This window comes from Scardinius erythrophthalmus (genome assembly GCF_964197995.2).
Source record: "Scardinius erythrophthalmus genome assembly, chromosome: 18".
Taxonomy (NCBI): Eukaryota; Metazoa; Chordata; class Actinopteri; order Cypriniformes; family Leuciscidae; genus Scardinius; species Scardinius erythrophthalmus.
This window is the reverse complement of record NC_138238.1, coordinates 35,083,417-35,110,979: the sequence shown is the minus strand read 5'-3', so window position 1 is coordinate 35,110,979 and position 27,563 is coordinate 35,083,417. Positions and strand designations below refer to the sequence as shown.

Below are 27,563 nucleotides of genomic sequence, written 5' to 3'. Positions count from 1 at the left end.
CTGTTAGCTAAATTTAGTATCAATCAATCTGTAAACATTTTCACATTTTAACTTTTAAATTTGTCACTGTTTCTGTATATGTCTTTTTATGTTTGTTTGTTTATTTTGTTTACTCATTGCACCCCACTGACTAGTTGTAATTCTTAAAAATCAATAAAAAATCAAATTAAAAATGACCACCAGATGGCGTAGACGACCAATATCTGCAATTTGGTCAGTTGGCACGATAACACAATAGGTTTGAACAACGTGAAAATCAATGACATTTCCAAATATAGTGTATCCTCATGAGACCCATAGACTTTTGTCCTCTGTAGAAGAAATTATTTCAGTAAAAAACAGAATATGACTTTCTGTCGATGTCCTCTGTAGATGTAACCAGGACTTTTGGGGAAACAACAAGTGAATAGGGAAATAAAATAATGTTCTTCCTACGAAATATGATATTCTTATGAAACTGTTGCCAAGTTATTACTCCCATTATTACACTTCTTTTTGCATTACAAGAACACATTAATATGCCAATTAGATGCAATCTATAAATCCATTGTATAGAATGGGGATACCCATTTATTGCCATGTTTACATGCATACTGTAAAATAGTATATCAAATCATTGTTATATCTTTCATAACATAGTTGAGAATCATCTTTATACAAAGTTTGGTTTCAAAATTACATTTAAATTATTTTTTTCTCATGATATTATTGTATTGACTTTAATACATTTCTGATCAGTACACCTGTCAGACATATTTATATTTATTTTACAGGGCATTTTGTTCAGAGCAGCGCTTTCATTCTGTAATCAGCAAATAATCCTGCCATCTGTCTGATCAAATGCACAAAGATTTGGACACACCCACTCCTATTCCTCATTATTATTATTATTATTTAAGAATTATCATCAGAATTGTGAGCAAAAATGTCAACCAATCAAAACTTTTAAATCTGTTATAAAACACCAGCTTTAATTTATAATTGTATACGAAACCAAGAATGCAAGCATGTCTTTAGATTCTTAGGGTCACGAGAAATATCAATTCAGTGCCAATGTACTTTTCGGCTGCATATTTTCCACGTAATTGTATAAATTGTAGGTCACAACTGTACTTTCTGGTTATACTTTGAAAATATTCCAAAACAATTTGGACCGTTTTTCATAAAAAGCTAGACATTTTCACTTTTCTAGAAAGTTCCAGGCTGGAAATACCCTGCTGTTTTGCGGCCTAAACCGAAGATGAATAGATCATAAAATGTAAAGCAACAGAAATAATACACAATAACAGCAAAAGGGGGAAGTGTAATGAAGTCATGGTCAAAAGTTCAAGGAAAAGAACAAACCTTTGCATAAAGTCATTTAGGGAAGAAAGTTCTGTTGAAGCCAAAGAGAGAGAGACAAAGATCTGACTTGATTAGTTCTCCCGTCACAAAGTGAAATCTGACTTTGAGCAAAGTGCAAACCCAGAGGAAAAAAGGATATCTTACTTGAGACAAAGTAGTTGTTGACGGTTTTATTTGTTTGTCAAATACAGGGATAGTCCATGTACAGAAGAACCGGAGGATTTTTGTCAAGAGCTGTACAATATTTACACAAAGGCTTTACTTTTGAAAGAAGCACAGTATTAGATTGTTCCAAAATAATACTCAGAATACAGACAAAAGACAAACAAATAAAAACAAATTTCCATTTTAAATAGTACTAATACATAATCCCTCCCTAATGGGACTCAGATGCTTCACTCTCGCTTTCAACGCCATTTGCCTTTTTTCTGTAGAATGCACTGCAATAATACCGTTTGCGTAGCTTGAAATAGTTTGTTCTTTCTTTTCTCTTCCGTAACAGATAAAAACGATAAGACATTTTCCATTGTATCTACCCACCTTCGATGAGCAAAAAGGAAGACAGCTCAGAATGTGGCAATAAGATCCATTTATAACATCTGAACAAACATTATTTTAACCGTTATGAAGCATTACTTGTTTGTATAGTATGTGCGAAGTCCTGTTAAAAATGTCTTTATAAATAATAAAAATGCATTACTTTAGCTCACTTGTTTCACGCGTGTAGACTAAAGCGTTGAATGTCATCACATGTCGTCGCACGCATCTTCCCATGTCCGCTTTCCAATCTGCACTCGTTTATAAAACAGAACCTTCACTCTCTCTCGCTCTCGTTTCAGGAAAAAAAAGCCAGAATAAAACTGCTAAAGTCTTAAAAAATTATTTGTGTAAAATTCAGTAACAGACTTGCTCCTAGTGTCGACACGAAGCGAACTCCTCCCGTCAGTTAATTCCCACGGTGAATCAGTCATTCAAAAAGTATAAAGACTCCACACAGTATATTCCATGGTTCTGTGTACCATTTCCTTGGGATTCAGTGAATTCAGTGAGGTCAGCCCATTTCAGGTGCTCTCAGTTTAGTCATATCCGTTCGTCTGAGGTCTCAGGAGGGATCCTGCACCGGGTCTGCGGCCTCGGTGACGTTTGTGAAGAGTTAATCGAGTTATTGGTTATTGTCATCGCCCGGTCCTCTTCTGTCGCCGCTGCGTAAGAGCCGTTTATAAGAGAATTTCTGTAAAGCCGAAGAGGAGGGAAGGGGAGCTAGGCATCAGTAAATCCAGCTTCTTTGTACATTGAGGCCTCCTCGATTTGCCCCTCCCTCTCAAGCTTTGGTGCTGAGGGCCATCAGCTCTAAGAAGGAGTTGAAGAGCGTCTCCAGCCAGCTCTGATTGGCCATGCACTGCTGAACAACCTCCTCTTGTCCAGGATCTTCTGAAGCCTGCTCTATAGTGTTCGTCTACAAGAAAAGACGAGAGAGTTTTAATAGTGCGTTCATGTATGCGTTTGTTTACTCCAGCTGCTTTTGGGAAATGTAGTTCTTACCTCTTTCTTGCAGTGTAAGAAGGTATGATATTTATAATGATGCAATGAATGGTAGAGACTGTAGATTCGACATGTGTCTGTTGACAACTTGAGGTCCTGGAGGAGACAGGGATGGTGACATGTTAGAATCTGATTACAGTTTCTACATTGTTCCTATTAGTTATGAAGGCTGCCAATTAGTGCTGCACGATTAATCATCCCGCGATCGCGATGTCAAGCCTATGCGATTATATGAATAAATAAATGCATGTGTGGACATGACAACCCATTCTCTCTGAGAGCTGTTTGCCCATTTTCTACACCGCTAATAAAAAGACCAGTCAGTTTCAGTAGGCAGTGGTGCGTATGGTCACCTCGTGAGTTTTCCCAGTGTGCAGCGCGGAGAACAGGTGAAGACGGACACTGAACTGGTGGCCAGAAAACCTCTAGCTCTGTTATATGGCGATATTTTGGCTATAAGATAACAGACACTGAGCAGAGAGAGCAGGGCTGCCAACTCTCACTCATTCAGCGTGAGACTCACGCAATTGACACTTTTCACACGCCACACATCCATTTTCTCAAAGAGAAGCAAAGAGGACACTGACACCGACAGACTAGACATGCAGGTTACTTTTGATATGAAACTAATTCTCAGCCTTCAGATTCTGTCAATTTTATTACGAAATTCTTTGGCGCTTGTAAATGTGACGTGACAGATCGTGGTCGTGAACCGAACATCTCTTAGCCTACTCTTTACTACTAGTTAATAGTAAATAAGCACGAATGAACAATAGGCGTGTTGAAAGATACAGTACAACTTGCCGAAATGTTTATGCCTCGTTCATAATATCGATCAATCAGTTTTTTTTTCAACCGCGGAAAGAGGTCAATAAAACAGCTGGAGAACAATGTGTCACTTAACGTTACATTTACCTCAGGAAAGCCATTTGATGATAGCACGTTAGTTGGCTAGACAAATGATATAAAGAGAGGAGTATTTTGCTAAATATGTGCACTATATTAAATCTTGATTATATTTTTACTTATTAAAATATTGTAACGTTGTTATTATAGCCTAGTAAAAACCCAATATATTTAAACATTAAAAATGCAAATGCAAAAATGAACATGCATCTACTGTTAGGCTACCTAATATTTATCCAAATGAATCAATATTGAATCAAGATCGGAATCAAATTTGTGTCAAGCAATAATAAAAACAGTAGCCAACAAGTCATTGTACCATGTAAACATTGTAACATGTTGTCACTAAACTTGACAAAGTTCTGTTTAGTTACCAAATGCTTTGACAATCACAATACACTTACACCAAATGACTGAGGTTTGACAAAGCATGTTACATCATGCTTAAATGTCCCTGCTTGTCTGGACAGAATGTTCAAAATATCTTATTTTCATGAGCATACAAATGTTCTTATTTATTGCTCTATTTATTTTATACTATTGTACTGAGATGATAACAAGTTTGCAGTAATGCAGAGATGTCATTATTTAATAATGAAAAAATATTATTTTAACTTTAAAACACTGTTTTTTTAGTTGTTGTTGCAAGTTTGAGTTGAGAAATACACATTTCAGCATTATCACTACTCTGTGTTTGCATTTTCCTTGAGAACCAAGCAAGTTGACTCATGAAACCATTTGTTTATTATATCGCAATCCCATATCGCAATATTGACCTCAATAATCGCAATATGACATTTTCCCCAAATCGTGCAGCCCTACTGCCAATGGATTTAAAGTGTTAAAGAGGCCATATTACATCCTTTTACAAAGTCTTGATTTTGTTTTTGGCCTCTACTAGAATAGGTTTTAATGCTTGAATGTTCAAAAACACAATTTTTCACATATTCTCCATTGTTGCAGCTCCTCTCTTCCCAGTCTGTCAGTAACGCTCTGTTTAGTTCTCTATAAAGCCCCTTCTTCCGAAAAGCACACTGTGCTCTAATTAGTCGAATGGATCAGTGTGTTGTGATTGGTCAAGCGCTTCGAGTGTTTGGGAATGTCACGCCCTTTACCATAGCCGCAAGTTTAAACACAGTACTAACTAACTCAACCAGGCCCCGCCCCTTTGTTTTGGAGAATGAAGACATCTCCTTGGGAATTATTTAAATGGAGAATATTGTGACATGTTCGTTTCCAGAAGAAAACTCACAATTGAGGCGTTTCAGGGAGTTCAGAAGATTCCCTTTGGAATGGAATATTGTAAGATATTATTACTGTTAAAATAACTTCAATATATTTAAAAATGTTATTTATTCCTGTGATGCAAAGCTGAATTTTCAGCATCATTACTCCAGTCTTCAGTGTCACGTGATCCTTCAGAAATCATTCTAATATGATGATTTGCTGCTCAAGAAACATTTCTTATTATAATCAGTGTTGAAAACCGTTGTGCTGCTTTATATTTTTGTTGAAACTGTGATGCATTTTTTCAGGATTCTTTGTTAAGAAGATCTAACATTAAAAACTGACAAATGTACAATAAAAACTCAATCCCTCCTTTCTAAAAAAAAAAAGAAGCATTAATTAGTTCATTTAAAAAAATCTTTAACCCCAAATTTTGAATGGTATATTATTCTATCCATCCATCCATCTATACACACACACACACACAAATTGACAGCTCTATTAATTCAATTTAAAAAGGGGGACTGTTCACAGTGAAAGAATCACCTGTGGTTTGGAAACACTCTTTTTGATGCGGTTCAGGGTTTTGCGGTTGTAGCATTCCCCACTCAGTCTGACCCTCACCGCCCCCGAGTCCAGGGGCTCCGCCGTAATCTGAGGGAACGTGTGAAGAGCTTCCTGTGGAGCAGGAACAGAGGGACATTCAGAGAAGAATGGGTTTTACAGGGTTCACACAAGATACTTAAAGTGCTTGAATTTAGCTTTCAGAAATGTCAGTTCTGGAATACCTGGACAATGGGGTTGCTTTGTAGAAGAGTGCTTAAGAGAGCTTGAAGTTTAAAAAGAACGTGTAGGTGTTTTAAACGCACAAGAAACAAATATATGTTTTGGAAAAAGTATTTAAAGTCTCATATTCCCCTGCACCTGGTGTTTAAGCGGGTTAACCTCAAAGAACTCAGAATTACAGTAACACAACATGGATGATTGAAATCCAACAGGGCTCCAGACTGCGACCAAATGGTCGCATTTTGCGACCAAAATTTGAGAGTGTGCGACTGAATTTTACACCCAGTCGCACATGTGCGACCAGTAATTTATTTTTTTATTTTTTCACGTTAAACGTGGAAGGGGCGCGTCAATGAATCTGGAATGTGTGGCAGGCCAATGAGTGTGAGAAGAATAGGGAATGGCCACTGTAACTGGCTAATGTGTGGAGGGGGAGGGTCCTAGAGATAATCGAGCGCGCGTAAACGTCCGTGGGAAGGAGACGGAGACAAATATCAATGTCACGGACAGACACAATCGGATGATGATGATTCAGAGTCAGAGGTTTGTAAGGTGATAAAGGCCTGAACCCACTATTTTCGGGAAGACTGGCTACGAGAATTCAGCTGGTTGAGGTACTGTAAGGAGATGAACTCCATGAACTGCTAATGTTGCAGTCGCTACCCCAGAACTGCGGGGAAAACGAAGTTTGCAGACAGTGCAGGCACTTCGCAGTTTAAACACTCAATCTCAGCCTCAAGCATAGAGTGTGCCGTGACATGTTAATAAATAAAAACAAAATGAAAGTGGAAAAAACTGCGCTACTCAGCACTCATTCTGCTTCACAGACCGTTTAATAGTTCGAACCAATAATAGACAGCGCAGAGCTCCTCTCGCCAGTCGCGGGCCGATCGCGATCACGCGAAACAGTTACTGTACATCGTGGAGATCCAGTGAAGAAATCCATTGAGTTCGCGACAGAATTAATAACATTGCTGCGAGATCCAGTGAGAAACATTCAGATTTGACGCAGAATTCTCTGTTATAAACCATATAAGATCAAACAGCGCTGACGTGGAAACCAGGAGAAACATGTGCAATGAGCGAACAAGTTATTGAAGGCTTTAGGTCCACAGATTAGCAACAATCACCTTGGATTTACTGTAGTAACACTAACTGTAACTATGGTATACTGTGGTTATAACAGTAGCCTACACATATTTTTCCAGCACTTCAAAACTATATTATCATATTTAAATGTTATTTTTAATAATGTGTTGACCAAACATTTTTTGTTCATCCTTTAAAGACCTATTTATAAAACTAAAAGTTTCAAGAAGTAGGGAAACTCACACTTATTTAAAAAAAAAAAAAAAGATAAAGATTAAATTACTATTGTAAACATAGCTGCAGAGGACGCTTACTGACTATTTTCACTCCCTAATATATATTTTGTCACTCATTTTGCTTTTGAATTAATATTAAGACATTATGAATGATAATAATTAAAGTTAACTTTATCTATACACCTCAAATTAAGCTCAGTGCTTTGTCATCCCACAGTGCTACCAAATACTTTCTGTAGAACTTAGTGCCACTGCCCTCAAATGTTAGTCTGGAGCCCTGTGAACTTAAAATAAAACTGCACATTGTAATTTCTGTACGTTAAGGCTATTTATTATCAAAGCATTTGTCAGTAATACAGTTATTTTGGGGGAAAATGTGAATAATTGCATTGCAAGGTGATTTAAGGTGTGCCCCTAAATTTTCTGCTTGCGCTCCTAAAATTTTAAGTCAGGGGCTACAGCGCTCCTAATAAAAAAAGTTAGTCTGGAGCCCTGTCCAATCACAGTACGTCACAGATCGCCCAACGTAAAATAGTATTTTATGCTGTAGATGCTTCAGGGCTCAAGCTCTGTTCAGAGTTAGGTGAGTTTAATGCTTTACAGTGCAGTTTTTGCACATTTAAGATTTTATTTCTGCAATTATAAAATGCAAAAATTCACTTTCCGCTTTCAAAATACAGCAGCAACGTGCTATACATAATGCAAACAGTGACTAAAACAAAGGAATAAAGTCTCTAAACAGTAATTTCTGAAAGGCAAGTTATTCAGCATAATGGATTAGCAGTAGAATCCTATTATTTTAGGAGTTTTCCAGTTTCTCATCATGTCATTACAAGACTGCCACCTACAGGCTGTATTTCTTCAATTACCGGTATATATGTATTATAGGAATTAATATCCAAGCACATTATATAGACATTTAACTTTTATATTTATTTTCTACCCTAACCTTTTCTATTTCTAACATTTATATTCTACCCTTAGTCTGAATTATTTTTGTATATTATATCCTGTTTATATTCTATAAAGGATGAAAAGAATGTGAGAAATAAAAAGTAATTTAAAGGAACCGTATGTAAGATTGTGGCCAAAACTGGTACTGCAATCACTTTCAAATTACTGTAGAGCGGTGTATGAAACACTACTGACTACGTGATTAGTAGATAGGTGGAGGGTGGGGCATCAGGCCAAAACACAACATGACAACATCAACATCAGTTGAGGGCTGCAACTTCACTTTTAGATGACAATATCCTGGCCGGACTACTGTTGTCAGTGATATAAGTATTTGAAATGAACATGATTTCTTAATGTCTAGTGACATAAGGCCATTTTATGATTGATTGAAATACATTTCTTACATACAGTTTCTTTAAGAAAAACCTATTGTATGAAGTCCTTGAAGAAAATTGGTGTTGGAAACATTGTTTGAAAGTCCTTGATGATGCCTATTTCTAAGGGACATGAAAGACTACTGAAGCGATCAAATAAAAGAATCAAGCAAGCACAAATACAAAGGTGAATTACCTGGTGCTGGGCGTTCATATTGACTCTTTTCAAAAGCTTCCTCTTCTGCTCACTGAGAAGGCTGTCGATCTTGCGCATTGGAGGAAGATACAGCTCATCTGAAACAGCAAATAACATAAGGAGAAGGGTGAATTTCATCTCGTGTTTTGAAAACGACAGCGCAGCAGTTTTTCTGGGAGGTAATCATATTCATTTACCTTCTGTGTCCTCTAGAGCCTGAATCATGTCCGGGTCGAGTGCCGTACTGACCAGCATCTCCACGTAGCTCCGGTACATCTCACGCATTCCACGTGTGTTCAGGCCAGCTTTTACTGACACTGCTGGACAGAGACATGTCAACATATATTCACTATCATAACTGTACATTGCCTCCTAATTTATGTCACATGTCCTCATTTGTTACGTCTAAAAATGGTTATTTTGCATTTGAATAATGTCACAATGCAAAAAAAATCTTAATGTTACAATTTATAGGCTTTTCTTTTCTAAATAAAATATAATTTCCTATTTTTTTTCTTTTGATTTTAGAGTTAAACATGATGTATGATATAGTTTTAATAATAAGGGTGTAACGATACATAGTTATACCGCAATACAAAAACGTGACAATATGTATCGTTGATGTAAGCGATATGATTCATGATAGAGTTAGACTCAGTTTATAGTATTTATATTTTTGATTTTATAATTTTTATTCCAAATTTTGTGTGCAAATAAATAAAATCTTGATAAAAAAAAAAACAGATTCAAGTAAACGATTGTGATTGTTAATGTGTCACGTTAGAAACAAACGCTGCACATTTCGGCTAATGCATGCCATACACGTTTACTCAAAGTATACTCACTTTCATCCTCGCTTGCTGAGGAGTCTGATTCTGATGATGAGGGCACTTCCTTCAGCCACTTCCTGCGCTTCTTGGGCGGAGGCTTTGCTGGCTGAGGCTTAGCAGAGCGTTCAGTCTTCCTCTCCTGTGCAGCGCTCCTCTTCTCCTCCTTCACCTTCCCTCGTTCTGTCAACGCTGCCCGTTTCTCAGGTTTCGAAGGCGGCGGAGGTGAAGCTTTTTTCTCTTTTTCCCTCTCTTTCTTTTCTTCCCTGGTTTTAAGCAATTTTTCTCTGTCCCGCAGTTCTTTTGGCCGAATGTTGTTTTTCTCTCTGCTTTCACGTGGTTCCTTTATCTTCTCTCTGTCTTTCTCAACCCTCTCTAAGGGAGTCTGGTTATTGGGGGGCGGGGCTAACTTCGGGACTGGTTGAGACTGCCTCCTAAATAGCAAAAAACAACAGGATGGTTGCAAAAATATGCCACATTAAAATGACCCGCTGTGATCTAGATCATTATGACACCATTATTAAGCAGGTCAACAGTGCACCACAAAACATGTAAAATACTCTACCCTAGTAAATAATGTAACTGTTAATGGCTGTTAACTATTACAACTATATTAGCATCCATACCACCATACAATAATGTTTTGTTTATTAAGCATCCACTGCAGTCTGCATCTGTAGCTTTAAATGCTCAAGTCGGGTGGATTTTGATTGGCAAGCAATGATTTTATCGTTCATCAGCTAGATTAAAAATCCTTCTAAAGGTGATCCCAACGATATTGTACCCCTGTGTTACTGTTATAGTAGTGTGGACTTTCCTCTTCTCATAGAATTAAAAATTTATAGTCATTGTCCTTTTGTAAACAGCCCTTTACACTGCAGCTTTTATGCTGACATATAGGATGTGTACGAAACCTGAAAAATGCAACAAGGCACATGCAAATGTAATGTTTGCGTAATATCCTGTCAACTAACATGCCTTCATCTTATGAGATATATGTGTCTAGTATGCGTCTATGATATCTCACAATCCTGTGAGTGCAGTTAATGAGGATTAGCTGATTAGCAGGATTAGCTGAAAGGAGTTAAGTCACTCAATATGAATAAAGCTTATGTGAATCTCTTCTAGATCACTAAACATGATGCTATTGTGCCTAGGTACTCTGTCTGAAACAAGTTTCCTTAAGAGATTCCTTCACACTCACATATTGTCTATGAAGTCATTGACTTGACTGGGCAGCAAGACAGATAAAGGGGTCAAAATACCTCAGGTTGACAGAAGGTCTATGCCAGGGCTTACAGGAACAGACCCTCACGTAGTCTTTTTTGTTTATGTTTTCCAGAAACTTCACATACAGCCGCTGGTAGCGCTTTTTAGCATCCCCAAAGAAACCAAGATACTAGGAGGAAGTAGAGAAATTAGGGAGAAGGGGACAAAAGAACAGACAAAATTTAGAAACATAGTGACACAACTTAAAATGCAGCTTATACAAATGTCAAAAACAAAACAGAATCACCAATAACTTAATGTGCTGATGAATATTGTACTATTCAATGTGCAATTATGCATACTTTCCCTTCAATTGATTGTTACAATTTCTGATGAAAAAGTGATGCTTACTGCCACAACTCTAAGTTGTTCTGAATGGTTGCCATGATGGTGCTTTGCAGTTACTAAATTAGTTTGAGTAGTAGTTTAATAGGGTGTTATGCAGGTGAATGGGATTATTTAGCCTGTTTTATCAGATAAAAATAGAAAGTGATATTTCTAAAAACCCTGGCTTAATACAAGTAATAATAACAGTGCCATGGTAAACAGCACTAATATATAAGAATCATAATCAGATGAAGTAAACAAAGTAGAAATGGCTGAAAATTGGTGTGCTGCTTTCTACAAATGATGTGATGGGTCATGACTCACATTACTAGTGGCACAAAACTGTCTCTGTCCATCCTTAATCTCAGGGGAAAACTTCTGCAGCAAAGCTTTCTGTACACGCCATATTGGAGGGGGCTCTCGTCCTGTCTGCAGGGCCAACTAGTGAGAGATGAGATTATCACAAAATTAAACCTACCTATCTTGTCACATTATATTTCTGCACATGTGCATTATACATAAAAAAAATACAGAAACAGTTTGCCGTACCTTCAGACACTTGATGTCCTCAATCCGCACTACAAACTCATCCCTCTCTCTGAAAATGCCCTCGCCTCCACTCTCACTCTCATCCTCATCGGTCTCTCCAACAATGGCAGCACCGCTCTGTTTCTGTGCCAAGTGCAACGGTAGAATCTGAGGCACAGCTGGCTCTTCAGGGGAGGCGGGCTCTGCAATGGACTCCTGTACTGGAGGAGGACTGGGAGAAGGTGGGCTAGAGGATAGAGTGGGCTCTACAGTAGGAGGAGGAGGAGAGAGGACAGGAACAGTGGAAGCCACAGGACTGGGTGGAGGTGAGGACTCTTGTGGTGGAGATTTCTGAGAGGCGGAAGGATTGTCCTCCTGTGGAGGAGGGGGAGATGGAAGGGGGAGGGGAGGAAGAGGTGATGGCGAGGAGGCGGAGGAGGGAGCAGGGGATGATGGGGAAACTGGTGGGAGAGAAGGGGGAGCTTGGGCTTCAATGGCTTCTTGAGGCGAGTCTGCAAGAGAGAAAGGTACTCTTAAATTTTCAACCACCTATAGTTTCAACAATCCAACAGCAAACAAGTTTTCAACTGTGTCTTAATAATGCCCTATTTCAACAAAGCAAAGGTGTGTGGAGGTGTTTTTTAAGCTGCTTAATTCATACCACTTTCCAAAAATGACCCTCACCTCCAAATTTTGGGACACTTGGCAGCTCCATGTCTGGGATTTTCTCTTTCTCTTCCAGGTCTTGCTCCACTACCTCATCTACATCCTTCTCTTTTTCTTCCATTTCTTCCTCCTGCTCTTCTTTTTGCAATCTTGCAGGCTCAATAGAGTGGGTATGGGCATGTGAGGGAAGGTGTGTATGCATTGTTGGTTGAGGGCTGAGGGCTGGTGGCTGCTGTGTTGGTGTAAGTTGTTCAGGAGGAGGTGGAGGAGGGGGTGGAGGAAGTGAAGAAGGCTGCATTGAGGTGATTTGAGGAGTGTCATACAAAGCAGAGATTGCGGAGGAGATGCTCTTTTGCAGGTCCTGGTTCTTTCCAACAGAGTCCTCCTCATCGGATGAGAAGGAGGGCAAAGTCTCAAGGTTCCTTTTCAGCTCTTCATCCAAGCGCTTGCATGGGCTAGGACAGCCACCCAAAGACAGTCCCCCATCACTTTCCCCATCTCCATATCCAGATACAGCCGCAGCGGCTGGCGGGGGTGGAGGTTGAGGGGATAATGGGCGAATGCCTCCACTTTTCCCAGGAGATGAATCTTCATTTCCACCACTGTCAGCTGAGCCCGTTGACATTCCAGATGGCCTTTTTCCAGACTTGAGAAAATCTAGAAATGAGGCAACAAAGCCAGTCTTCTCCGACTCTTTATCTTCCAACTAAACATGAAGGGACAAAATTTGTGATTAGATTAAAATGTAAAAATATGCTCACAAACACTACTGTGGAATCTACACTACATTCCAGGGCTGCACGATTAATCAAAATAAAATCGAAATTGCGATTTGCCTTAGTGCAATTATGAAATCACAAAGACTATGATTTTTGATTAAATAAATATTATTATATTTATTTTTAAATATTGTTTTTTTATTAATTTTTTTAACTAAATAGTGTATTACAATAGTAATAATTTTTATTTTGTTTAATATTTCTATTTAGTAATAAAAAATAGTAAAAAAAATAATGAATAATAATCATAATTAGGGGTGGGCAATATGAACAAAATCATATAGTAAGTAATCTTTATTACTTAAAAAACGTATTTTATTTCACGATAACAATGTATATCACAACATAGTTATATACAGTCTTATTACAGTTATTCGTATCACAGTTACAAAAGTTATTCAGTCAAGAGCAGTGAGAAATGCTCTCTTTTTTTGACAGCAGGTCAATTTGGATGCTGATCATTTTAAGACCGACTGCACGGATCCATTGTACTTTTGTGTTTTCTCTCTCTACATGTTCACTTTGACACATAAGTATGTGTTTTTAACCGTTCAAGCCAATTTAAGCTGTAAAAAACGTCTCACGCGCTTTTAAGCAGCAGTTTCATGTCTCTCAGACAGTGCACGAGCATACTGAAATGAGTTGTCTTTAGCTATTTATTCCGCTTCAACGGTTTAAAATAAATTTTTAACCCTGTTTAAAAAATTGTACGTTTTTAAACGGCATTGTTAAAAAAATGCATGCAAACCATAGGCTTTCATGACCGCGCAGTACAGCAACGTCACGTGACGTGAGCGTAACCGCAATAGAGACGATAGTCCAAAATCTCTACCGTGTATCATGTCTACCAGTATATCAGCCACCCCTAATCATAATCATATTTATTATTATTAGTCATATTGATGTAAAAGCACAACATTTTGGGCCAAATTGTGCAGCCCTAAGTAGCCCTTTTTAACTAGAAAAATCACAATTCGATTTTTCATGCCTACTATATTTGCATACCTCTTGGGATTTGGACTTCTTGTCTTGAGGTCTGTTCATGTCAGGCACTCCAGGTGTCCCAGGGCTTAATCCCAAAGAAGGAGCGGAACCAAGAGAACCATCTGAGAGAGCCGGATCAGTGCCTGATAAGGAGTCTGTCCGCAACAATGCATCAGAAGATGACATGCTTCCAATAGGAAGTTTAATCTAAAAGAGGAAGATAAGACGTTATAGAAAATCTCCTGGATTTGTGATGAAGTGATGAAATGAACATACAAAATTAAATATCCAATGTTATACAATGCTATACAAAAATGATTTCTGATAACTGATATATTTATTCATCTGTAATGACTACCAAAGTTGTAAGTTTCATTTTAGACAGTATATTATCAATTGTAACAGTAGCTTTTTCAATTTTAACAGCTCACCTTGATGGGTTTGATTGGCTCCTGATGCTGTGTCTGCTGTTGTGATTGGTGATGCATTTGCTGTTGCATGTGCTGCTGATACATCTGATTTGGATCTTTATTGGCTATCTCCATGTCCATCATGGATTCATCCCGTCTACCTCTGCCTCTGCCTCTTCCTCTGCCTCTGCCTCTTTCAGGAACATATCCTGTTCCGTACTCTCCCATCATACCCCTAGAGTGGTGAGGTTCTGGCAATGGGCGTATACGTGGTCGTCCACGTGGCCTTGGAGGTCCATCTCGTTTGGGTTTTGTGGGCTTCCTGCCTCTTTTTTTCGGTCCATCCTGTGGCAACAACTGAGGAGGGGGACCAAGGGATGAGTATCCAAAATCTAGATCACCCATTAAAGGGCTTAAAGTTCCCCCTCCCACTCCACTTGATTTGCGACAACTGGACACAAGGTCTGGTATCAGATCAGGAAGTCGGCTTCGGCTGTTGAGGCGAATGTCAGCTGGGACGTCAGCCTTATCCTCATCATCCTCAAATTCATACTCCTGTGCATAGCTCTTCTTGGGCAAGGAGTTTGGATCAGGTCTCTCCTTCAACAGATGGAAGGAACTGGATTTCAGAAGCTTCTTTGGGCGAGAGGAACAGAAAATTGGAGAGGTAAGACCCCCGGATCCAGACCCAGATCCCCCAGTACTTCCTATTTTGGCACCAGATCCTTCCCCGACAGTTCCAGTTGTCCCCATTCCAAGGCTGGCTGGCTGAGATTGGATTAGTCCAAGCTGCTCTGTGTTGACAGTAGATGGGAGCTCATGAGTCTTCAAGGAGTCAAGATCTAAATGCATGGTTCCATTATCAGTTTCTGAAAGATCATGGCAATATTGCCCATACCCCTGGTCACTGTGATGGCCAAGCATATCATAACTTGGACCTGTATTGTCTCCTCCTCCAGGTGTAGTTTTAATTCCTTCCATTCCTTCCTGCACTGTTTGGCCAGGTGCAACCCCATCTTGACCCTGCCCAGTTCCTCCTGAGCAACTGGATTTGTATTCCTCTGGGCAGAACATATCCTCCATTCCAGGAAAGAAAGAGCGGTCCTCATCTGGGAGAAGAGAATCGGGAAAGCAGATGGATGTTAAAGGAACAAACCTCTGGCTCTGTTGGCTTTGATTTTGGTTTTGATTCGATTTTGCGGCTGGATTTCTGGTGTCAAAGTGAGGCTCTCCTTGATGGTCAAGTTGGGATTGAGGAATCTGGGAGGCATGAGAGGGGTGAGACTGCTCTTGTTGCTGAGAAGCTGCAGAGGAGGCCTGTTGAGGAAGATGATGATGGCTCTGCTGATTAGTATGGGAGGGGTGAGGGTGTTGATGGTGGGAGTTAGGATGTTGAGGACCTTGTGATGCTTGTTGCTGTTGGTGGTGATGGTGGGATAGGTGGTGTCCATGTGAGGTTGTTGATAAACTCAAGTCTGGCTCAGGAAGATATGAGTGTAACTCCGAGGCATGGTGCTGCGTTGGGTGGTGAGATGAAAGTCTTTGCTGGTCCTGTGACTGGCGTCTTTCTACACTTCCTGCTGTTGCTGCTCCAGAATTCCCCCTGCTTCCTTCACCCCCTGTCCTCTCATCCACCATTGCCCCCTCTTGGCTAGATGTCCGAGAGAGGGAATGCTCTAGCATGTCTAGTGAAGACACTGTGTTAGACTTAGGGCGGCTCTGGTCTTGCTGCTGAGAACCATGACCATAGTGACCAGCTGCTTCCAAAGCTTGGGATTGAAGCTGGAGTTGGAGCTGGGATGTCTGAGACTGGGAATGGGTCTCTGATGACACAACTCCCCCAGTGGCTTCCATTAGGGCCTGCTGGCTTACAGAATGCTGCTGTTGCTGAGGGTCTATTTTGCTGCGAGTATGGGACAGCACAGACTGCAGCAAATGAGAAGGTTGGCGAGACTGGTCAGTGGGAGAGTCCATAAGTGACTGTGACTGAGAATGATGCTGTTGCTGCTGTGGTTGTTGTTGTTGATGTTGTGAATGCGACTGATGATGTTGAGTTTGCTGTTGATGTGTCTGTTGATGCTGATGGTGATGTTGCTGCACATCAGGTGTCTTACGCATGTAAGCCATATCTCCTGAATCTTGAGGCTTTTTCTGAAGATCCATGTGTGGGTGAGAGTGTAGGTGTGGGTGCGTTGGTGTGTGTGGAGTGTGTTGATGGTGGGAGGTGGAGTGTTGAGGAATGGAGTGTTGGGAATACGGGTCACCCCGTCCATAGTGCACCACTGATCCCAAAGAATCATGATGATGGTGAGGATGGGAATGTGTTTGTTCTGAACTCCCTCGTCCTCCATCACTTACAGTTCTGTTGCTCTTCTGCTGTGGTTGTTGTTGATGTTGTTGTTGTTGTTGTTGTTTATGCTGCTGTTGATGTTGTTGCTGTTGATGTTGTTGCTGTTGTTGGTGCTGTTTCTTTAGGGACATCTCCAACTGACTGTCCAGTCCAGCTCCACTCCCGGTGCCAGTGACGGCAGCATTAGAGGTGGCACTATGTGTTCGAATAACACTTTGAAGGTGGTACCGCTCTTCTGAGCTTTTGCTCATCTCATAATCAAGCCCCTTATTTTTATCCTGAGCTGGAAGGACTGGAGGCTGCTGGGTGGGCTGTGAGGAATGATGGCTTTGAGGAGTATGGTGATGTGATGCTTGAGGAGTAGGACTCTGGGCTTGAAGAAGGTGTTGGATGAGGAAATCATCATCAACATCATCGTCCTGTTGTGGCCTAGACTCTGTTACACCAAGTATGCTGTTATCAGACTTTGTTTTAGGAGGAACAGATGAGTGGTAGGGTTGTGATCGAGGTCCTCTTGTGTCTGGGTACCCTTGCGGGGAAGGCAAAAACGAAGGTGAGAGAACAGACGATAAATATTTGTTGGATCCTGCTCCAACAGGTGACTGAGCAGGTCGTGAAGGTGCAGGAGAATGCAGACCTGGGCGGATGATTCCAGAATTTCCAGATGGAGATGGGCTGGAATCAGGGATGTGGTAAGATCCACCACCACTTCCTCCACCTCCCACGCTACCACTGCCTCCAGTTCCTGTGCTGCTTCCACTACTACTACCACCAGTTGTTCCACCACTTGCTCCTGACCGTAGAAGGGCAGGAGAGTGTCCTGATGCACCATAACCCATTGATGGACTTCCAGCACCTCCTAGGGATGGTGGCAGAGACCCATAACCTGAATCAGTCCCATATACTGAATCTGCTGAAAACGATTGACTTCCCAAATTCCCATATCCTTTAGCAACTCCAGAGGTCCTAGCTGAAGGAAGATCATGAGTCTGTGGAGAACTGAAGCCCCCATATGACTGGGAAAGGTGTGATGGGGGAGGCTGATTTGGAGAGAAAGACTGAGGTTGAGGTGGGGTCTGGCCAGTTAGACCACTCGATGACTTGACTGGAGCCACTGGGGATCCATAACCCGAGAGGCACGACTTGGGAAGGGTTTGCTGGGTGGAGTTAGAGGAGCTCTGGGAAGGTTGGGAATGTGACTGGGGTGGAGGAGGTACAGTCTGAGTTGGTGGCTGTTGCCGAGAGGATGCAGTGGCAGAAGTGGAGGCTGGAATGGAATTAGACTGACGAGCGCTAGCAGACGCAGTGGAGGAGGAAGAGGATGAAGATGAAGATGAAGCAGAAGAGGCAGAGGGTGGTGTGTGGGGGGTTCTGGAAGAGGATGCAGATCCAGAAGAGGAGTAGCCACTGCTGGAGCTGCTCTTTGTCCCCTTTCCAGCCCCACCAGAGGATGTGGATGATGAGGACCCATAAGAAGGTTGGATTATTGGTCTGTACTGTTCAGTCCTGGGGGAGGGTTTATGGTCTGAGGAAGGACTGTGTTCACCAAGAGGACTGCACGAGAGGCCAGCATGGCGAGTATGAGTGGCTTGCTGATATCCTGATACCCCACAGCTAAGGTAGTGCTGCAGGGGGTGAGGGGTGGATGGGGGGGCTTGTGCCGGAGAGGGACGTTGGTAGTGTTTAATTACACTGTCTTGTCTTGATACTGTCCGCTCTTGGGATGATGGCTGAGGTGGAGCAGGGGTAGAGGAAAACACAGAGGCACTGTACAATTGGGAGGACTGGTCTTGAAGTTGAGAGGACAACAAGTTAAACTGATGAGACGGTATATGGCGGGCAGAAACTGAGGCTGCAGAGGAGGCTTGAGCAGATGTGACCCCACTCACAGAAGGATCATGACTTCCACGGTAAGCCGCAGCTGCACCCTGTGATGACAACAGGCGGTCAAAGCCCAGGCTCGACTGAGAAGGCGTCTTGATGTGGAGTAAAGGATCATGGGGTGACAGGAGGCCATTGGAGGTAGGACTGAAAGTGGGCGTGTCCTGTAAGGACACACCAGGGAAGGAGCGCCCTGAGAATGACGCTGGGTGTTGATATGCAGACAAAGCAGAAGAGGATGGAAAGGATCCAGATCCAGGAAGAGCACCAGAGATGAAGAGCTCTGCAGGGGCAGGTGTGTGCATGGCTAGAATGTGGAGAAAAGACACAAAGAAAAGATAAAAGCTAAGGCTAAGAAAATGGCTGTGAACACTGAGTTATTACAAGAGAGCAAAGTAATTTTTTTTAATCGTTGTTATAGCAACAGTAATGACAGTGCTGGATGACTGCACTTACAGTTTACCAGAATTTCAGTACATCGAGGAAGTGACTGTGCATTCTTGATGTAATTTTTATCAAATATGTTATTTCAGTTTGTTGTACATTATTCAAATAGAAGAACCACCCATGCAAACCCCATAGAACTCAGTAAGCTCAGCTTACCAGTCTGCCATGATGGAGTGCGAAACTGGGATAGGAGGGATGAGGCAGAGGGAGGTGGCTGTGGACCCCGGGACTCTAGTGCAGATATAAGGTTCATAACCGATGGATCTGGGCCTGATGGACTTGCGTGGTGGAGCCCAGCATCAAAAAGTCCAGAAAGGCCTATGAGAAACATTGAAAAACAATGATGTAATGAGAACATTTTGCTAAATATATTACTTCCACACACACACAAAAAACATATACTTTTTATTGGTGATATCAAAAGTACTGGTGCTTTGATACCCAGCAAATTCTATAATAAAAATGAAAATCTAACAATACCAGTCTCTCTAAATTTGGTACCCATGTCTTTTCACATCAGATCAAATTCACTTCTTGGTCAAAATACTTTGGCAGGGTATTGATGTAAACACAGTAAATTAGGTCTTTAAGGGGCCATGAATCAAGAAATAATTTTTTTCTTGATCTTTTGACATGTAAGAATAGGGGTGGGGGAAAAAATCGATTCTTAGATGCATCGCGATGCGGACGTGGAAGATTCTGAATCGATTCACAAATGTCAAAAAACGATTTTCAAAAAAAAAAAAAGTTTTTTTAATACCGTAATATCGATGAAACGCAAAAGGCAGAACTCTCAAGCGTGGACAGTCTGTGGCGCACACATAACAGAAACGCGAACATAACAGAGACGCATGATGGCTGAGCGCCAAATTCGAACGGCACCCTCTTCGTTAAAAGCTAACGTATGGAAAATTGGCAATTTCATTGTGACCTATTTAGTATTTTTTGTATGAGAGCTGCTTTCTGTATTGTTTAGTTTTCACATCAATATGCTGTAAACCGATCTGTTATACGTACGTTATACTACCCTCCAGTTACAGTATGTATCAGTGCAATGCCAGTCACAAAAAGTTACATTTTGACTGTGCTCTCTGCAGATGTTCATTTACTTTTTTTGTATAAGCTGTTTTTGATTGTGGTATACAGCAAAAATTTCAAGTCATAACTCTTTGTTATTTAGTTGTGTATAAAAGCGGCTTTGTATGTTACTAATTATTCAGAATATGCGTAAGTCCACAAGCATTATGTTTGTATGAGAGCTGCTGGTACATAATTCTATATTTTTGAACGAAAACTGTTTGTGATTTTGCTACAGAAAAATGTTTTTTTTGTCTGAAGGATTATATTGCTCATTGGAAATAACAGGAGGATGTTGGTTAGAAGTCCATTATCAAATGCTAGAGATTCAGAATATGCTGAAGTTTGTATTCATTTACTACAAGTATGCTGCTAGTACAGGCACATTTATTTTCCTGTTGGTTCTTTACAATATTGGGACATATGCTGTCAAATGTAACCTTACAGTTGACTTGCCAAATCACTTCCATTTGTTTTATTAATAAAATTAATATAGGAAGTACTGGAAGTAAATTCTTTATGGGTCATCATAAATACTTTGCTTTAAAAGTACCAAGTAGTCACAAAAAAAAAAGATGCATCGATAATCGTTACCCTCTGAATCGTAATCGAATCGTGAGGTTCCTGAGATTCCCACCCCTATGTAAGAACTCATTGTACTCATCCTCGTTAGTCCAAAAACAGCTTTTACTGAAACCAAGCTCCGAAAACGACTCGTTTCAGATTTTGTCACATTATGACATGATAGTATGACGAAAGACTGCCTCTGCAGAATCAAATCAATGCCTACTTCTACATAATTTTCTACACCTTTGGCCCTGCCCGCTGGCACATTAGTGAGATGAGAAAGAGATACAGGATCACTGAACTAAAAATAACATTACCTTCCAATGGATCCTAATGCTAGTAAAGTGGTTAATTATTTTCAATTATGTGGATGTCTCAGTAGAGCGTTATTTGTTTGTTCAGTATATTTCACTGTGGATTCTTTGGTAAATCAGTCGCAATTTCGGTGCAGGCTTTTTAAACAGACTTTTACTGTAAGATATGAACACGAAAGTAATGCCACAACGTGTAAGTATCCATGTTAATTCTAATGCCTTATCTGTGATCAGTGATTTCTGAATGATTCATGTACAATCAGATGTTATTTGTCCCAAAATAGTTTTTTGCTGTTTATACATCAGTAAATCAAGCCAGTGACTAAATGGTCAACTTCACATGGTTTCTTTTCGTAACATGAAAACAAACTGTCATTTTAATTGTGATTAAAATAGTTCTGGACTCTCACCAAAACTCCCGTTATATATCAATGGCACCGGTTACACTGCATAATGAATCTTTCATTTACATTGTGTTTGCACTGCCTGGTAATAACCCTATGTTGATCTGACTGTCTATGGACAGGGATACAAAATAGCGGAAGTATAATCTGTAGTTTTCACGAAAGTTCTGGAGCTGTCAAAAGTACATTGCATGTGATAACTTTTTTAATTGAAAACTTGATCCTGCTGTTAGAATCCTTAGAAATGCAAAAACAAAAAACCTATAACTTTGTTTCCATTTATTATTATTACATTGGTTGTTTTCAATAACTACTTTAAAGGAATTAAAGGAATTATAGGAATATTTCACTTTTTAAATTATTTTGCTGGTATTTTTGGCTGATATTAGAATTGACTACTGAAATTTGGTATTGTGTATGTGACAAGCCTTGAATTAACTAATGCATTCTTTGCTGCAAACCAATCATGGTAGTCAAGGAAGAGAAAATGTGATAAGCTCTATAAAAAAGACTACTATTGGGCACACTGCACTTCAAAACCTCAGGAATGCAGTGCACCCTATTATGCAAGACTGTTCACATCACAGTCATCAAAAAAATAACTACTTAAATACACATGTAAAAAAAAAGGTCTGGCCTTGATGTGATCAATAATTGTGATCAGTTGATAAAAGTGTTTCCCATACATTGATTTAGTCACAATATCAACATTGACCACCACAAATAGATTTCAGTGCTTCCCATTCATTGACTAGACTGTGGCAGCCTGAAAATATATTTAAACGTCTCATGATAACATAAAAGGTCTTTAATGTCGTGTTTTGAACCATTGCTGTCAAACAAACTAAAATCAAATGCGCGACAAGGCTTTGTTGTGTCCTTATCAAAATACTGTTTGCGCTGCACAAAGAGAAGTGCGCACTTCACTCACGCATTTAGCTCAATGTAATTACTCAGTTCACAGTGAATGAATGCAGTGAACTCTTTCTGTGCATGTGCTGAGCTTAGCGTGCATTTGGGAACGCAGTTACACAATATTTTCACATTTGCAAAGTTGGCGATTACAGCATTTCACTAGATTTGTAATGAGACGCGTTTGTAAACTTGGTTTCCGCCATAATAAAAGCTTGACAGCACCAAAAGCTCTTGCATGGGGTTTATCTCTTGCATGTACAGAAATGACCAAAACTAATTATGAAAGTTTAATCTATTTTTCAGTGCATTTGTTTTACAATAAGGCTATATTAGGGCTGGGCAATAAGGCCAAAAAAAATCATATCTCGGTATTTTTTGGTTAAATGGCTATATATAGCATATTGTTTGTAGTAATGTAGACTGAGACACTATCAAAACTAAAAAGAGGCTTGAGTCCATACACTGACTTTTTCTTTGTTCAATTTGCACACTAAATATGGGTTGGAGCTCTAAATTTCAAACTCTCAAAGTGCACCAGATTTATGAATTAAACTGTACAAAATGTTCTTCCGGATCCCCCCTAGAGGGTCCGAGGTCCGCCCACCACAGTTTCACAAAATCCCGTGGGAAACACTGTGAAATTATCATATATCAATTACTGTATCATTAAATGATCAGCATACATCATAAATAAAATTTAGCTATTCCATTTTCCACATGTGCTGTAGAGCTATACATGTCAACATGATACAATGAACCCAAACGAGATATGGAGTCAAAGTAGTGTCACTCACCTAGGCTTCTTCCAGCTGCACCCCATGCCCCACCCTGGCCAGATCCACCAGGATGGTGATTGGTAGCATAACCCTGCAGGGGATGGGGAGTGGCATAGGCTTGGCGATGAAGAAGTTCAGACTCCGGGTGTGATGATCTAGAGCTGCCGTACACCAAGCTGCCAAGACCAGAAATCACCAGTGATTTTAGAATTAATAAACAATGATACTTAAACAAGGTTAAAACCATAGTAATTAAATAGCAAATAATCTCTCTTTGTACACTATTCCTAAACAAGTATATCTAGCAATAACTAGGAAGCAATTTTGTAAAGGGTAGGGTACTTTCCTGTTATATAACTTTTAATTCAACTCCCATTAAGTTTGTTTAAATTGCTAATATGGTTGTGCGATTAATTGTAATTTGATTTTGGCTTCCCAACAATAAAAACAAGAGAATCAAGGTCAAGCGATTATTGTGCCGTTGCCGCATTCCGTCCCACGCACCTTCCTTTCCTTCAAAGCGGCGCGCCAAATAAATGCAGTCTGTTGCTAAACTGCGGGACGTGTTTGATATTAAACAGTTTTAAAAGCGTTTTAAGCTGCAAAAGAGACACTAGTCCCCAGGTGGCTTTCTGTGCGCGTGCCCCAAGTCGGAGCCGGACGCAGATAGGCAAATGGGCTTCGGATACGAGCCATAAAGCATACACACAAAAATCTCAAAATGCCTTTTTGGAGAGTATTCACTTGTAAACACAGTCGGTTGTCTTAAAGGGATAGTTCACCCAAAAAGTCATCATTTACACACCCTCATGTTCCAAACCTGTATGAGTTTCTTTCTTCTGTTGAACACAATAGAAGATATTTTGAAGAATGTCGGTAATCAAACAGTTGACTGTAGCCATTGACTTCCATAGTAGGAAAAAAAATGGCTACCGCCAACTGTCTGGTTACCATCATTCTTTAAAATATCTTCTTTTATGTTCAACAGAAAAAACTCATACAGGAACATTTTGAGAGTGAGTAAATGATGACAAAAAATTTGGGTTAAGTAAACGTACACATTAGAGAAAAAAACACGCGTGTAACACTATACTGAATCCGTGCATTACGCAATCTCTTAAAATGACAGCAGCCTACAGCAGTCTGTTATTAATTATAATCAACAAGAAATGACAAAGGAAAATCACTCAATGATCTTAACTGAATAACTTAAGAAGCTTTAATAAGGATTAATCTGTATTTAATGTGTATAGTAAGCCTATGCAGTGTTATTTTACACTTTTATTCACTTTCTTTGTTGTGGACTATTACTTATCTGAATGCCACTGTTATTACATCTTCCTGAAAAACACTTTCATTCTGTTGTATTTATTTGTCTGTTGTTTGTAATTAGAATCTTTGTTCTTATTGTATCGCAAACGTTTTACTTGTCTTATGTAATTACTTTTGAGGTCCTTTTTCTTACATTAGTTAACCAAGTATTAGTTTTTGCTGAAGAATCAATAAAAGAAAAATAATAGTGAATATGATTTTTGCCATAATCGAGCAGGCCTAATTGCTAATTAGAACTAAATTCATACATTTGAATGAATAATCATTTAAAACTAATAATCTGTTAATTATGCATCAGAGAAAAACACAATTATATATATGCCTTAATTAGACAACAGGTTACTTTTGAAAGACCTGAACATCTATGTCAAAAGCAAATCATAGTGCATTACTAAATAAGTGGCCTTTATTACGGTTTCTGTTGTTTTTCATTGCTTGCTTCTTTTCAGGTAAAAAAAAATAAGTTATCCCGCTTTTTTAATACTATTAAAATGTTTTGATGCCTAAACTCAATTGTAACATTTCAATTTTATTTTTTAGAAAATATTTTTTTTCCCACATCTGCCATTACGTATGATTATTTTTAATATTGGTGCACCGCTAATATTTATATTTTTGGGGCTGTAGAAACACACCTATCTTATCCATATACATCCTTATCTAGCAGAAACCACAGCAATTTCACTTAGAATCTCATTCAGAACTTGTATAATAAGATAATAAGTTTCTGTAAGGCACCTGGACAGATAATTTATACCTAAAAACAAAACCAAATAAATATCATATCTTAATTGGAGCTATACCCTCAGAAACCAGCCACTGCTCTCCTCTAGTACAGTAATATTTTTTGTTTTAACCATGTTCTATTGTGAATTATTTAATTTTCATTGACATTATTGGCTTGTATCTCTGTAATCTGTGTAGTGATGCTTTGGCATTATCGATGTAAAACAATCATGCAAATAAACTACTTTGAAATTAAAATAATGATACGCCTTAGTGATTATACCATTTTTATTTTATTTTTTTCAAAATAAACCTTTTTATTTATGCAATGGTTTGTTGGCTGGAATTAATGTCCTAATCTGTGACAGTAAGCATAGCATTGGATGCTAACTCGTTAGCACCGCAGGTCGCTCCCATCTTCCGAAGAACGAGCGCGAGAGCTAGCGTATGCATATCTTTACAAACGATATAGATTGCTTTATTTTCACTGCCCTAACGTAAAGATCAATTTTTATATAACATTTTCTAGCTCGAATCAATAGTAGGCCCACATGCGACAACAGCATGAAGAGGTTAGCTAACGTCAGCTGAATGGGGGTTTGACTGTGGCTCCTCATCATCAGAGGCCGCGTAGTATTGTTTCCACGATTTCTAAAACAACGAGGCATTATCGAACACGCGGTTAGAGCAATATGATATGAATATACACATGCATTTCCATCGCAACTGTAACGTTTGATTGTGAGACGGGGTATTTTTAATCAATGTTGCAAATTAAAGAGCGCAGGTAAACTGCAGCATCTCCGATCGCTGTACTTCGCCTTCTTTTCAGCGACCCCGCTCTCAATAGACTTGACCCGAGCCCCTCATTGATCGGGGATGCTGCTAAATGAATCTACGATGGGATCTGTAATAAAATCGTTCGGGCAGACTTCACCCCGCCCCCCACCTTTTTTCTTCCCTCTCCTCCCCAAACCGCACATTAGTCCATCAATCACACTTGAATTTCCAAAGACGCAATCCCTCGCTTATTTGAATAACAATAGCTACACTAATACCTTATGACATCCTACGCAAATGCATCGTCAGAGTCAGATGCAAATGCATAGGTTTTCACAGTCTGTTTAGTGCCAAACAGCGTACACCATTCTGTGTTTTCAGCATGGCTGCATGCTTACCTTGCTTTGGCTGATCTCTCGTAGCTCCATCCGGCTCCGGCGCCCAAATCACCGAACCCAGCGCCCGGGTAATTTCTATCCATTGCTTCGCAATACGCGCGGCTGGATGCGAGCGAACGATTTCGGTGCAAAACTATTTTTTGCACGGCAAGATCGCGGTCCTGTTGTCAGTTTTTAATCATTCTTCCTGGTGAGAGACGACTAAGTCCACAAGAGTGAAAAATAGCATATTGAAAAGGGAGAGGGAAATGGAGGGGAGGAGATGAGTGCGTGCGTGATAGAGGGGGTGTTCACCGACCACCTCCAACGAAATAACTCACCTCTTTTTCAGTCTTTTCTCATTTAAAACCAGACCAAGTAATGCCATGCTCCTGACGGGATGCGAATCATTCGGTTTGACCTGGTTACCGATAAATTACCGATGGACGCATATGACCGTATACGTCCTTTCCCTTGTTTCTCCTCCCCTTTCTCCACTTACTTTAGTTGTATTAAATATGCATTAACCAAGCAAGGGGCATATCGGCCTTTAAACAACTCCTACATTGCGTGCAACTATATTGCGAGCGAATTTGGAGGAATATCAAATGCACCCTTTAAATTCCACCCACAATGTTGTTGTGAGCTAGCTGTTAGCCCTGTCGACGCATCAAAATAAGATGGTGTTGCTGCTATTATTTTTCAGTAAATCCCGTTCCCTTCACGAGTTTTGTGTTGCATTCGACTTCGACGATATAAAAAAAACCCTGACGCTGCGTGGTAAATCCGCACAGTTCACTTGAAAGCCGAGCTCGAGGCCTGCGTTTTCATAATATTAGTCATTTTCCCTCGAAGACGCCATTTTTGAAGGCGGCTGTTTCTCTCCCTTCTCCCTCCCCTCTCTGTCTCTCTCTCTCTCTCATACTCGGGCTCACGCGTAGTCTCTAGTTCACCTCCACAGCAGCCACTAACAGAAGCTATTCCCGGAACACACTGCTCCCTCGTATTCAACCAAAATGGTCAGAGCCCAAAGAAGGGGGAGACTCCTTTGACATTCGCAGATGCACGTTCAGGGATGTCTGGCCTTCACGTGAAAAATGCATTGAGGATTCATTGTGGGCTTCGTGTTTCTATGCGCCCCTCACGACCCCCACACACCTTTGACAATGA

The 27,563-nt window shown here is 40.0% G+C and overlaps 1 protein-coding gene across 2 annotated transcripts; it reads right to left on the bottom strand.

Annotated features, from left to right (window-relative positions):
- Positions 1–638: 638 nt before the first annotated feature.
- Positions 639–27,297, bottom strand: prr12a (proline rich 12a). Of its 2 annotated transcripts, none has more exons than XM_081393584.1 (15): positions 26,415–27,297; positions 23,197–23,354; positions 19,282–19,443; positions 14,469–18,985; positions 14,059–14,244; positions 12,293–12,980; positions 11,630–12,120; positions 11,405–11,521; positions 10,750–10,883; positions 9,503–9,918; positions 8,855–8,977; positions 8,658–8,755; positions 5,566–5,697; positions 2,887–2,982; positions 639–2,800 (listed from the first exon to the last, which is right to left on the bottom strand). In XM_081393584.1, exons 1-15 carry the CDS (start codon positions 26,495–26,497, stop codon positions 2,666–2,668), a joined length of 7,536 nt encoding a protein of 2,511 aa, XP_081249710.1. In that variant the 5' UTR covers positions 26,498–27,297; the 3' UTR covers positions 639–2,665. The 2 variants fall into 2 exon arrangements, with proteins under 2 accessions (XP_081249710.1, XP_081249711.1); XM_081393585.1 differs by having other exon boundaries at positions 8,855–8,974.
- Positions 27,298–27,563: the final 266 nt, after the last annotated feature.

What these genes read in the sequence shown, in the direction of transcription:
- prr12a (XM_081393584.1), bottom strand. Translation starts at nt 26,497, where the DNA reads ATGGATAGAAATTACCCGGGCGCTGGGTTCGGTGATTTGGGCGCCGGA. An exon ending in AAGTGTCCCAAAATTTGGAG is followed by an intron (nt 12,121 to 12,292) that starts GTGAGGGTCATT and finishes TCTCTCTTGCAG; the next exon opens with ACTCGCCTCAAGAAGCCATT. An exon ending in GGCTCTAGAGGACACAGAAG is followed by an intron (nt 8,756 to 8,854) that starts GTAAATGAATAT and finishes TTGCTGTTTCAG; the next exon opens with ATGAGCTGTATCTTCCTCCA.